Source organism: Peromyscus leucopus, chromosome 17 (genome assembly GCF_004664715.2).
Source record: "Peromyscus leucopus breed LL Stock chromosome 17, UCI_PerLeu_2.1, whole genome shotgun sequence".
In the NCBI taxonomy this organism is placed as follows: Eukaryota; Metazoa; Chordata; class Mammalia; order Rodentia; family Cricetidae; genus Peromyscus; species Peromyscus leucopus.
In genome coordinates, this window is record NC_051077.1 from 53,253,131 (window position 1) to 53,266,628 (window position 13,498).

Below are 13,498 nucleotides of genomic sequence, written 5' to 3' on the forward strand. Positions count from 1 at the left end.
CAGGGTTCCTCTGTAGCTTTGGAGCCTGTCCTGGACTAGCTCTGTAGACCAGGCTGGTCTTGAACTCACAGAGATCTGCCTGGCTCTGCCTCCCGAGTGCTGGGATTATAGGCGTGCACCACCACTGCCTGGCTTTTTTTTTCTTTAATTTATTTAATGTGCATTGGTGTGAAGGTATCAGATCCCCTGGAACTGAAGTGACAGACAGTTGTGAGCTGATATATGGGTGCTGGGAATTGAACTCAGGACCTCTGGAAGAGCAGTTAGTGCTCTTAACCGCTGAGCCATCTCTCCAGTCCTGACACAGTAATTATGTGGCTGGTATGAATTTATCAGTGATTTTCATGTAGCAGAATAGTATAATGTGAGCAATATAAAAATATTAATATGGCATAATGTGGGAACATAACTGACATATTGATATCATAGTAATATACTCAACACACTATATTCCTAATATAATATTATATTTAACATATTATGTTGGTAATACTATTATAGAACTAATCCAACTATTAATATATTAATATAGTACAACAAATTTTAGGGTTGTTAAAAGATATTTATGTATTTATTATGTATACAGTGTTCTGTCTACACGTATGCCAGATATCATTACGGGTGGCTGTGAGCCACCATTTGGTTGTTGGGAATTGAACTCAGGACCTCTGGAAGAACAGCTAGTGCTCTTAACCACTGAGCCATCTCTCCAGCCTCAAATTGTAGGTTTTTTTGAGACAGGATGTCATTATGTAGCCCTGGTTGGCCTGGAGCTCACTTTGTAGACCAGGCTGGCCTTGAACTCACAGAGATCCACCTGCTTCTACTTACAGGAGTCAGTTCTATCCTTCCACCATGTGGGTCCCAGAGATTGAACTAGACTGTTAGTTAGCATTGGCAACTAATGCCTTTTGCCCTCTGAGCCACATTCTCAGCCCAATACAGTAAGTTCTACAATCTATGCCTGACACAGACATAATATAATGAACACATGTGTTCTGTGCATACTAAATGTATATGTCCATCTATGTCAGCATTAGCCTTTTTATTATTTATTTTTATTTATTTTTTGACATATGGTCCTTCTACATAGCCCTGTCTGTCCTGGAACTTGCTGCATAGATCAGGCTGGCCTTGAACTCACAGAGATCTGTCTACCTGTGCCTCCCAAGTGCTGGGATTAAAGACATGTGCCACCACACCCTGCTCTAAAATATTTATTCATGTAGGTGTGCCCATGTCTGTGTGCCTCACTGCAGGTCAGATCCCCAGGAGCTGGAGGTGCAGGTAGCTGTGAGCAGCCTGACTTGCAAACTTGAACTCCATCCCTTCTGATAGGCTCTTAACTACTGAGCCATCTCTCCAGCCTGGTCTGGTTTTTGTTTGTTTGTTTGTGTTGGTTTTTTGAGACAGGGTTTCTCTGTGTAGCTTTGCACCTTTCCTGAAACTCGCTTTGGAGACCAGGCTGGTCTCGAACTCACAGAGATCCGCCTGCCTCTGCCTCCCAAGTGTTGGGATTAAAGGCGTGCGCCACTACCGCCCAGCTGTTTTGGGTTTGTTAAGACAGGGTTCTCTGTGTAGTGCTGGCTGTCCTGGAACTCTCTCTGTAGACCAGGCTGTCCTTGAATTCAGAGATCTGCCTGCTTTTGCCTCCTGAGTGCTGGGATAAAGGTGAGTTCCACCAATGCCCTGCTCTTTATCCCTTTTGAAAAAAAATTTAAGACAGACTCTCTTGTAGCCCAGGTTGTCCTGGAACTCACTATGTAGCCAAGGATGACCTAGAGCGCCAGATCCTCCTGCCTGTACTTCCCCGTGCTGGGATGACAGAGGTGTGTCACCATGCCTGACTGACATCCCCTCACCCCACCCCGAGCCTGGAGAGTGGCCTGTGCAGACTCTGCACCTGTGTGTGAAAGGGGGCCATCTGCAGTGGTCCGTGCTGGAGGGTCCCTGTCAGAAGTGGCACACATGGTCCTGCGCATCCTCATCACGGGGCTGTCACAGTGTGCTGTGACCCCTCACTCCACAGGTACGGTCTCTCGGAGGCGGAGCTGAAGGACGTGTTGTCTTTGGATGATGAGGTCCTGCAGGTCGTGTACCGGGACTGGACACCGCCCAGCAAGGAGCTCCTGCGCTTCCCACCCCTGCTGTGGGTGCGGCTCCGCCGGGACCTGGGACACTGCTTGACCAGGAGGCCCGTGGATGGTTGCACACTGCTGGCCATCGCGCACAGGTAGACCCTGAGAAGGGACACTTTCTTTGTGGGACCCTGAGAGCAAAGGCTCCCAAGCAAATCCTTGACTTCCTTTTTTGGGGTATTCAGGCAATCTAGCACAAACCAGTCCTAGTGTAAACTATACATACCTAATTTGTCTGTTTTGTGTGTTTGAGTGTTGTGTGAGGTGCTATGGGATTCTAGGCAGGCCTCCACCCCTGACCACGCCCCCAGCCCCTCACTGGGGATTCTAGGCGGGGCTCCACCCCTGACCACGCCCCCAGCCCCTCACTGGGGATTCTAGGCGGGGCTCCACCCCTGAGCCACGCCCCCAGCCGCTCACTGGGGACTCTAGGCGGGGCTCCACCCTGAGCCACGCCCCCAGCTCCTCACTGGGGATTCTAGACAGGGGCTCCACCCTGATCACGCCCCCAGCCCCTCACTGGGGGTTCTAGGCGGGGCTCCACCATGAGCCACACTCCAAGCCTTTTTTCAGTGTGTGTGTGTGTGTGTGTGTGTGTGTGTGATATGCATTTGTCCATGGTGCCCTCACCTATGTGTGCATTTATGAAGGACAGACGTTGACCTCAGGTTTGACTTCTGTCACCTTGTATTTGGAGAGAGGGTCTCTCACTGTACCTAAGATCACCAGTTCAGCCATACTGGCTGTACAAGCCTCCTAGACTCCTGCTGTTTCTGCTCCCTCTGAGCGCTGGGATTGCAGGTGCTTCCCGCCTCACCAGGCTTTCACGTGTGTGTGTGTGTGTGCTGGGGTTTGAACCCAGATCTTCACGCTTGCAGAGTGAGCACTTTATCCACTAAGCTGTCTTCCCAGCCTCTTTTCCTTTTTGATTTGCTGTGATGTCTCGTTAAGTTGCCCGGGCTGGTCTTGAGCTCCCAGTTCAGCCCAGCCACACATGGCCTCAGCTTGTGACCCTCCTGCCTCTGAGGAGATACAGTGACAGTCCTGTGCCACCCGCCACACCAGATCAAAGGCTCTTTGTTACATTTACTTATTATGTATGCATGTAGGTGTGTGTGTGGAGCTCAGAGGACAACCTGTGGGAGTTAGTTCTCTCCTCCTGCGATGTAAGAGGCAGGGATTGAACTCTGACCACGAGGCTTGGTGGCAACCACCTCTGTCTACTGCGCCATCTCATTGCCCTCAGAAGCAAAACTTTCTATGTACTTTTTTTTTTTTTTTTTCTGAGACAAGGTTTCTCTGTGTAGTTTTGGTGCCTGTCCTGAATCTTGCTCTGTAGACCAGGCTGGTCTCAAACTCACAGAGATTCGTCTGCCTCTGCCTCCCGAGTGCTGGGATTAAAGGCGTGCGCCACCACTGCCCAGGCAGAGGCAAAACTTTTTAAGGGAAAAAAGAGAAATAAAAAAGCAGGGCCATTTCAGAGAGCAGTGTTAAGTGAAAACAGGACATGGAGTGGACAGACAGACAGCCTCTGCATTTGCACTGCCCCCTGGGCCACCAGCCTGTGCCCTTTCTCCACAGACAGCTGTCCAAGGTGATCCGGGTTCGATACCTGTCTGGGCCTGAGAGATCCAAGAGACACGGCGTGCTAGCCGAATTCTTCTCTGGAGCCTGGAGCCAGGGCACCAAGAAACTCATCACCTTGCCCCTCGTGGGGAAGCCCCTAAACCTGGACCGCAAGGTGAGGCCACCTGCCACTCCATTCCCAGAGCATCCCCTGACATAGCTGTCCTTGTCCTTCTCTCCCACTCAAAACACCCTCCAAAGTCACTTCAGGCCTCTTCCACAGCTTCGAGGTGCTCCTTCAGCCCCAGAATGTCATTCTGGGTTCAGGGTCAGGAAACATGGTGGGTGTGTGCACTAAGTGTTTATGGGGTGTAGCCCTCTTGCCATTGAGGAGGTTAAAATCAAAATGTCAATCAGCACCGGGACTTGTTGAAGACTTTCCACATCCCACACTGCCAGCTGCTCAGCTGGGAAGGTCCAGCCTCCCGCTGTCCACAGGCGTCTCCTCGGCTGCACCCGAGGACAGAGCTGTGACTCTTCTTTACATGAAGACTTGCATCTGAATATTTGAACCCACATAAAAAGCCAGGCACTGAAAAAATGGCTCAGCAGTTAAGAGCACGCTGCTGCAGCCCAGCTGTGGTGGCCCACGCCTTTAATCCCAGCACTCGGGAGGCAGAGGCAGGCGGATCTCTGAGAGTTTGAGGCCAGCCTGGGCTACCAAGTGAGTTCCAGGACAGCCAAGGCTGTGTAGAGAGACCCTGTCTCCAACAAAACAAAAAGCCTGTGGGGGGGGAATTCTGTGGCTGTTTGGGGCTAGATGTCCAGTCTGTCTACCACAGTTGATGTGGTTCAGTGTGAGCCTGTCTCAAAAAGTCACATGGAGCACAGCTGAGGAAGAGTTGTAATATCTACCTCTGCCCTGTGCATGCACACACACACACACACACACACACACACACACACACACACACACACACACACGGGCGTGTGTGATTACCGGGCACACACAGTAGAGACCAAAGAGCAGCACGCCACACCCCACGCCCCCCCCCACCCCCCCGCCGTCAGCTTCGCATGCACTTCCACCTGATCCTTTCCCACGTGTGCCTTGGCGTCCATAGCTTGGACACCGTTCTGTGCCTGGCAATGCCACTGCTCTGACGTGTTTTATCAGACTCCTATTCATCTTCCGAGGCCCAGCTCCAGTGTCCCACCTTCAGCAGAACTTTCCCGTTTCCCTGCCATGCCTCATCCTTGAAATGCTCAAGCCCTGGTCCCTCCATCTGGCCCAGCCCGGCTGTGGGGTGGTGGGTAGCTCTGTTGGCCACTATATTCCCGTCCCCTCAGCACCATCTGGTGCCAGCTTGGCCAGTATTTGTGGAGTGAAGGAAAGTACTTGAGTTCAAGCCCAAGCTCATCCCCTCCCTCTCCACCTCCACCAGGTGGCCCCACAGCCACTGTGGTTCTCAGGCACAGTTGCCAACCGGAGGAAGCTGACAGAACTGCCCTTCCATCTGCTGCACGCGGGCCGCATAGAGGAGCTGAAGCAGGAGGTGCTGGGTAAGGGTTGCCATGAGGGCCATAGATGTCCCCTACACACCCATCCACTCATCCATCCATCCATCCACCCACCCACCCATCCATCCATCCATCCATCCACCCACCCACCCATCCATCCATCCATCCATCTACCCACCCATCCATCCACCCATCCATCCATCCACCCACCCATCCATCCATCCATCCATCCACCCACCCATCCACCCACCCACCCACCCATCCATCCATTCATCCATCCATCCATCCATCCACCCATCCATCCATCTATCCACCCATCCATCCATCCATCCATCCATCCATCCATCCACCCACCCACCCATCCATCCACCTACCCATTCATCCATCTATCCATCTACCAACCCATCCATCCATCCACCCACCCACCCACCCACCCATCCATCCATCCATCCATCCATCCATCCACCTACCCACCCATCCATCCATCCACCCATCACCCACCCACCCATCCACCCATCCATCCATCCACCCAACCATCCATCCATCCATCCATCCATCCATTCACCTACCCACCCATCCATCCATCCACCCATCACCCACCCACCCATCCACCCATCCATCCACCCATCTGTCCACCCATCCATCCACCTACCCATCCATCCATCCATCCATCCATCCATCCGTCCGTCCACCCATCTATCCACCTACCCATCCATCCATCCATCCATCCATCCATCCACCCACCCACCCACACACCCCCACACACATATATGCATACATACATACATACATACCTGTGTAGCTAGAGTTTTTTTGGTCCTACCTGGCCCACAGTCAGGACAAGTTTCTCTCACCCACCAGTCCCGCAGCTGCTCAGACCCAACCGAGTAAACACACAGAGACTTATATTGTTTACAAACTGTATGGCTGTGGCAGGCTTCTTGCTATCTAGTTCTTCTATCTTAAATTAACCCATTTCTATTAATCTATAAGTTGTCACATGGCTCATGGCTTACCGGTATCTTAACATCTGCTTCTCATCATGGTGACTGGCAGCATCTCTCTGACTCAGCCTTCCACTTCCCAGAATTCTCCTCTCTCCTTGTCCCGCCTATACTTCCTGCCTGGCTACTGACCAATCAGTGTTTTATTTATTAACCAACCAACACATTTAATGTACAGAACATCCCACAGCATACTGTGATTCTCAAAGGACATTCTTCCTTTGAGAAGGTGGACAGATGGATGAATAGATGAATGGGCAGAAAGCTGGATGAATGAATGAGAGATACAGGTAAGGATGGGTGAATGGAAGTTGGCACTGAAGGGAAAACTACAGAGTTAAGCCAATAAAGGTGTGGCAGATAAATGAATGGATAGATAAACTGATATATAGATGGGCGGATATAGATATAGATGAATGACAGATAGACAGGTATATGGATAGATGGGTGGATTGATAAATGGATTAACAGAATGATAGATGGGTGTATTATATATTAATGAATAGATGGATGGATGAGTAGGTTGGTAGGTAGATGAGTGCATGAATGGGTAGACGAGTAGAAGAATGGATGGACTGGTGAATGGGCAGAGGGATGAATGTATGGATGGACGGACGAATGGAAGGATGGATGAGTGGATGGATGGGTGGATGGATGGTTGTCTGCATATCTATTTAATCCACTTATTTCCCCACCCACACTCAAACCTGTGATTTTCAAAGAACATTCTTCCTCCAGGAGACACTTGGCAAATCCTGGAGACATTTCTGAGGTGTTGGCAGCATCTGGGGTGGGTGCCAGGTCATGTTCTATCAATCACTGTTCAGTGCCCACCACAGAAACCATCAGCCTCAGTGCCAGAACTCCAGAGTTCAAGAACCCCAGGGAGAAAGGTTGGCCATTCTTGTACCCTCAGAATGAGCCAGCAGTAAGCAAGGGCATTCCTCACTCCTTGTCCTCCACAGGGAACATGAGCTGGATCTCCTGCCGGAGCATCTCTGGGGGCATTGAGGACCTGCTGGATGACTTTGACATGTGTGCCCCTCACGTGGACTCTCCTGAGGTCGGTCTGGTCAGAGAAGCCCTCCAGCTGTGCCGCCCTGCTGTGGAGCTCCGGGGCATGGGTGAGCGTCCTGGCCTGACAGGAGGGTATGCCCTGCACTGCTCTCCAGAAACCTCAGAAACCCAGGGAACTGCAAGTTGATTTCTCACCAACCTATACCTCCATCTGTCAATCATTCACTCATCTGCTCATCCATTCATCCATCTACCTGTCTATCCATCTACCCATCATTTGTTTGTTTGTTTGTTTTTTGAGACAGGGTTTCTCTGTGTAGCTTTGTACTTTTCCTGGATCTCACTCTGTAGACCAGGCTGGCCTTGAACTCACAGAGATCCACCTGCCTCTGCCTCCCCAGTGCTGGGTTTAAAGGCGAGCGCCTCCACTGCCCGGCTGTCCCATAGGTTTTTAATTGATGGAATAGATGAGAATAATCACAGGGGTCGGGAAGATGGCTCAGTCAGCAAAGGGCTTGTTGTGAGAAATGCACTTGACTTCAGATCCCCAGCACTCAGGTAAAAAGCCAGCTGTGGGGCTGCACATCTGCAATTCCAGTGCTGGGGGTGGAGTGGAGGCAGGAGGATCACTGGGTCTTGCTTGGCAGCTGAACCTGTGAGCTCCAGGGTCAGTGAGATCCTGATACCAGAATTAAGGAAAGTCACCTGATGGTGACCTCTGGCACCACATACATGTGCACATACATATGCACACATATGAGCATGCAAACATGAACACATGAGCACACACACAAGTTGCACACATGCACACATAAACATGCACACACACGACACATCTGAGCATACACACACGGGAATGCAAATGTGTACACATGAGCACACACACACAGAGACATGCACACATGAACATACACACATGAGCATGCATATTTTCACACATGTAGCATGCACACATGAGCCTACAACACACAGAGAATAATCACTGTAGGCTATGGGGCAGATGCACCTGTTTTCCCAGACCTCAGGAAACTGAGGCTGGAGAATTATTGCAAATTCAATGCTTGCCTGGACCACATAGTAAGTTCCAGGCCAGCGTGAGATCCTGCTTGAGCAAAACCACGCACATGTGTGCACACACAGGGGAGAAACGCATGCTCTGTGAAGATTGTCTTTCCTTCCTTTCAAGACAGACTCTCACTCTGTAATTCAGGCTGGCCTCAAAGCTGTGATGCCCCTGCCTCGGGCTTGTGACTACAGGTGTGTGGGAGCCACCCTGTGCAGTTTTATAAAAATTACCCCTTCATCCAGGCAGGAAGGATCTTGCAGGCTTGCCAGTAGGTGCTTTCAGATGGTTTTTGTTTTATGTGTTGCTTTTTATTTATTTACGTACATTCACGTGTTATGTGAGTGCATGTGCCACAGTGCATGTGTAGAGGTCAGAGGACAAAGCTGCAGAGCTCAATTCTCTCCTTCTACCGTGTGTAGCCGTGTTGATGGCCATCGCCTTCGTCTGCTGAGCCCTCCTGCCTGCCCCAAGATGGCATTTTATTTGGAAGTAAAATGGGGGGCGGGGGAGCTGAGATTGAGCTTGGTGCTGGAATCCCAGGCTAGAGCCCCAGCACTGGGCCTTCCCAGAGGAAACCCCAGCCTTCCACCCGACTTGACAGGAGACAAGCTGGGCAGCAAGCCTGTGCATCGGCGCACACCTGGCTTCCCAGCACTCAGGAGACTGAGGCAGGAGGATTAGGAGTTCAGAGTCTTCCTCAGCTAACTTCAAACTTAGCAAGTTCAAGTCAGCCTGGGCTACGTGAGACTCTGAGAGCAACAAAAACAGACAGAGCCTGGCAGTGGTGACACAGCTTCAATCCCAGCACTCGGGAGGCAGAGGCAGGCGGATCTCTGTGAGTTCTAGGCCAGCCTGGTCTACAGAGTGAGTTCCAGGACAGCCAGGGCTACACAGAGAAACCCTGTCTCAAACAAAGGAACAACAACAAAAAAAAAAAAACCCAAAGAAACAAAGACGTGACAGTGACAAAGAATGGACTTTGTCCTCAGTATGGCTGCACCAGCAGTCTGTCCATGTGAGGAGCTCACTGTAGTCTTGGGGTCACAGGGGAGGAACAAAGGAAAGCTGAGCCGCCTGGGGCAGTGTGCTCTGGTTGATCATTGTCTCAGGTCCGGTTCTGCGAGATCCTGTTGGCACCAGGGCAGCCAAATGCCAGAGGGCACTGTGTTCTTGCAACTTGATGAAGCCAGGGAGTTGATGGCCCAAAGCAAGAATAGATCAGAAGAGTGGAGATGGAGTTGGAGGTGCAGGCCTGTCAAAAGAAGGAGGGGGAGGAGGGGTGGGGGAGGAGGAGGAGGAAGAGGAGCAGGGGGAGGAGGAGCGGGAGGAGGAGCAGGGGGAGGAGGAGGAGCAGGGGAGGAGGAGCAGGAGGAGGAGGAGCAAGAGGAGCAGGAGGAGGAGGAGCAGGGGGAGGAGCAGGGGGAGGAGCAGGAGGAGCTGGGGAGGAGGAGCAGGAGGAGGAAGGGAGGAGGAGGAGCAGGGGAGGAGGAAGAGGAACAGGAGGAGGAGGAGCAGGGGGAGGAGCAGGGGGAGGAGCAGGAGGAGCAGGGGAGGAGGAGCAGGAGGAGCAGGGGGGAGGAGCAGGAGGGAGCAGGAGAAGCAGGAGGAGGAGGAGCAGGAGGAGGAGGGGGAGCAGGGGAGGAGGAGGAGCAGGAGGAGGAGGAGCAGGAGGAGCAGGGGAGGAAGAGCAGGAGGAAGTGGGGAGGGAAGAAGGAGGAGCAGGAGGAGGCAGAGCGTAGGTCCTGGGACATGGCTCCGTTAGTAAAGTGTTCGATGTCCAAGCTGAGGACCTGAGTTCAGATCCCCAGCCCCACCTCGGAGCTGCAGCACACACCTGCAGCCCCAGAGTTAGGGGTACAGTCAGGCAGGCCCCAGTGTAGCTGAATATGTGAGTTCAGGTTCAGTGAGCTCTTACCTCACAAAGTAAAGTGGAGGCTCCTCTTCCATGGCTCACCAGATAAAGACGCTTGCTGCCAAGCCTGATGACCTGACTTCGATCCCCATGGTAGGAGGAGAGACGTGATTCCCACAGGTTGTCCTCTGACCTCTACACACGCACCAGGGTATATGTACATGTGTCTGCATGCACACATTCACACACAAAGAAAGAAATGAAATGAAATTTAAAGAATTAAACTGTCAAACAATTCAAAAAAGGTGGGTGGGGTTTTTGTTTTTGTTTTTGGTTTTTCAAGACAGGGTTTCTCTGTGTAGCCCTAGCTGTCCTGGAACTCACTCTGTAGACCAGACTGGCCTCAAACCCAGAGATCCACCTGCCTCTCCCCGCCCCCACCCCCGCCACTGTGCCCCACTAAAAGATAAAGTTTTTAAAGTATTTAATCTTAGAGTTTGGCAAGCTACACCTCTGTTTGTGACTTATAAATGTGTCAGATAAGTGTGTCCAGTGGGTGTCATTAACTTCTGTGTGCTTGATGTGTGTGCCTGATGTGTGTCCGGCGAGTGAGTGTGTGTGTGTGTGTGTGTGTGTGTGTGTGTGTGTGTGTGTATGTATGTATGTGTAATACGTGTCTCTGATATTTCTGATGTGTGTGTGTGATGTGTGGGTGTTCCTGATAGGTGTGCCTGACGGGTGTGTCTGCGAGGTATGTCAGGCATGTCTTTGATGGCCTTGCGCTCCGAGATCCGCCTGTCTCTGCCTCCGCAGTTACGGTACGCACCACCAGGCTGGGCTTCTGCCAGGGTGCTGGGATCAAACCTGAACTCCCGTGATTGTAAGGCTGGTACTTGGCCAGCTGTCACCTGCTTAGACACTCTGTGGCGTTAGGTCCTCTCCATAGCTGCAGAATCATCACCATCCTCCCTCCTCTTCCCCATCGCCCTCCCCTGGTCCTGGATTCTCCTCCTGGGCTGCTTTCTGGCTCTGAGAACCTGAAAGCTCTGCATACTTCCTGTAAATTGTTTGAGGCAGAGTCTTGTGTGTCCTAGTCTGGCTTTGAACTCTGTGTGGTGAAGGATGACCTCGAACCCTGATCCTCCTGCCTCTGCCTCCCAAGTGCTGGGATGGCGACTGTGTACCACCACTGCTGGTTCATATGTTGCTGGGACTGGAGCTCAGGGCTTTGTGCATGCTGGGGGAGCACTCTACCTGCTGAGCCACCCCCCCAACACACACACACACACACACACACACATACACACACACACACACACACACACACACACACACACACACACACAGCAAGATCTTTGCAAAAACTCCTTTGTTTACAATCTGTGGTGCCCCAAGCAGAGGGTAGGGTGCGGTGAAAAAAATCGCCAACAGAGGGCGCTACAGCAGTGTGTGTTCCCAGAGCATTTCTGTGCATGTTTGGAGCCTGGCAGCCCGGTAGGGACAGTATTTTCCAGCGGGTGTCGCAGGCCCCAGGGTGGTTTTCATGGGTCCATTTTTGGTCCTCCATTTTTATTTTTATTTTTCTATGCGTGTACAGGTGCCCATACTGAGTAGAGGAGTTGGATCCATGGAGTTTGAGTTACAGGCAGATGTAAGCCACCTGGTTGTGGGTGCATGTTCGAAACCACTGAGAATTCTCTTCAGCCCCCTCCATTTCACAAGTGTTCTGTTTGTGTGTGCCCACGTGGTCAGCTACTCTTGTGTGAGGAAGTCAAGCACAGCCTGAGGGAGTTGGCTCTCTCCTGGGTCCTGGGTATCGAACTCAGGTCGTCAGGCTTGGCAGCAAGCACATTTATCCACTGGTAATCCCTAGCCTCTGTCCTTTCTCGGTCAGGATCATGATATTCAGCTGAACCTGGCTTTGAACTCGTAATCCTGCTGTCTGAGCCTCCCGAGAGATGGGCACACCAGGCACGTGCCACCACACTGAACAGAAGCGCCCGCTGGGTGGATGTGCTGTGCTGTGCATCAGTAGCCAGGCGGATGACGGGCTTGGCTAACTAAAGAGCGGGGTGGGGGCTGAGGGCGGCCAATGGGCTCCGGAGGAAGTCAACCAGCAGCCTGGGGCCAGAGGACCAGGCTGGAGTCAGGGAGTGACGGAGGTGGCATTTGAAGGTGGGCACAGTTCACCTATCCACTGACCCTCCAACCCCCCTTGTCTTTCTTCTTTCGTCTGTCCGTCTATCCACCCTTCCAGTCTTCCCTCCACACTTTACCAATCTGCCCATCCATCTGTCCGTCAGCCTGCCATCCTCACATTCGTCCATCTTCCCACCCAACCACCCACCTTTCCATCCATCCACCTACTTCCCATCCATCAGCACCCACACACACCAGTCCATTCCCCTGCTTCCTCACCCGACCCGCTCACCCGTCCGCCTGGATCCCAGCCACTTGGGGAGCTGCAGTGAGAGGTTCTCTTGAGCCCAGGAGTCAAGGCTGATCTGGACAATAACAAAATGAATACTTAGTCAATTAACTCGTTGATGGAGAGGCGCCCTTGGAGGAGAATGCCTGGCTTGAGGAAGAGCTCCGGGCAGAGGGAACATGGTCAGCAGAGCCTGGAGGCTGGCAGCTATTCTATGTCCAGGAGGCAGGGGGATGGATGGACACAGACAGCGAGGCGGGAAGGGTGACAGGGCCTGGGGTGTCCCAGCTTCTCGCCTGCGATCCTGTAAGAGTTGGGGCTCGTGGGTGTGACAAGGTTCAGCCAGGAGGTGACACACCTCTTTTCATTGCAGAGAACAGCGTCCTGTACACCGAGATCCTGGCCAGGCTCCTTTTCTTTGCTACGTCGCATCCAGCGATGATCGGGCAGCTGTGCCAACAAGCCCAGAGCTGGTTCCGGGCCTGCCCACACCCAATGCTGGTGCCCCTGGCAGGATTCCTACAGCCCCCCGGGGGACGGCTTCGGGCTACTCTCACTGGCTGTCACAAAGGCAAGTGTCCCCACCATCACAAAAACACATCGGCTCACTGTGTACCCGGGGGAACAGACGCCAGATATTTGGGGCTGCTCTCGGGGGCTCCCCTCTGCCAGACAGGAGGCCCCAGGTACCACTGGAACCTTCCCTTGCTGTCCCATGACTAGGCCTTCTCTGTCCCTGGGGACTGTAGATTACTGCTGTAAATACTGCTAATGAGCCTGGAGCTGGCAGATGCCTCTGAGGTTCTGTCCCAGAGAGCTGCTGGCTACAGCGTCCCACAAGCTGGAGGTGCATGCCAGGCAGTCTGCAAGTGTAGAGTGAAGCTGGCCACCCTGACAGATGACAGG

The 13,498-nt window shown here is 52.5% G+C and overlaps 1 protein-coding gene across 2 annotated transcripts in view; it reads left to right on the forward strand.

The window, feature by feature from the left end:
* Positions 1–13,498, forward strand: part of Nwd1 (NACHT and WD repeat domain containing 1) — a 77,848-nt gene that overhangs the window by 31,795 nt on the left and 32,555 nt on the right. For both annotated transcript variants that reach the window (XM_037211807.1, XM_028893507.2), the window contains 5 exons: positions 2,030–2,233; positions 3,720–3,879; positions 5,150–5,267; positions 7,195–7,353; positions 12,966–13,163. In XM_037211807.1, the coding sequence (XP_037067702.1) occupies positions 2,030–2,233; positions 3,720–3,879; positions 5,150–5,267; positions 7,195–7,353; positions 12,966–13,163 (839 nt within the window). The remainder of the gene's footprint in view (positions 1–2,029; positions 2,234–3,719; positions 3,880–5,149; positions 5,268–7,194; positions 7,354–12,965; positions 13,164–13,498) is intronic.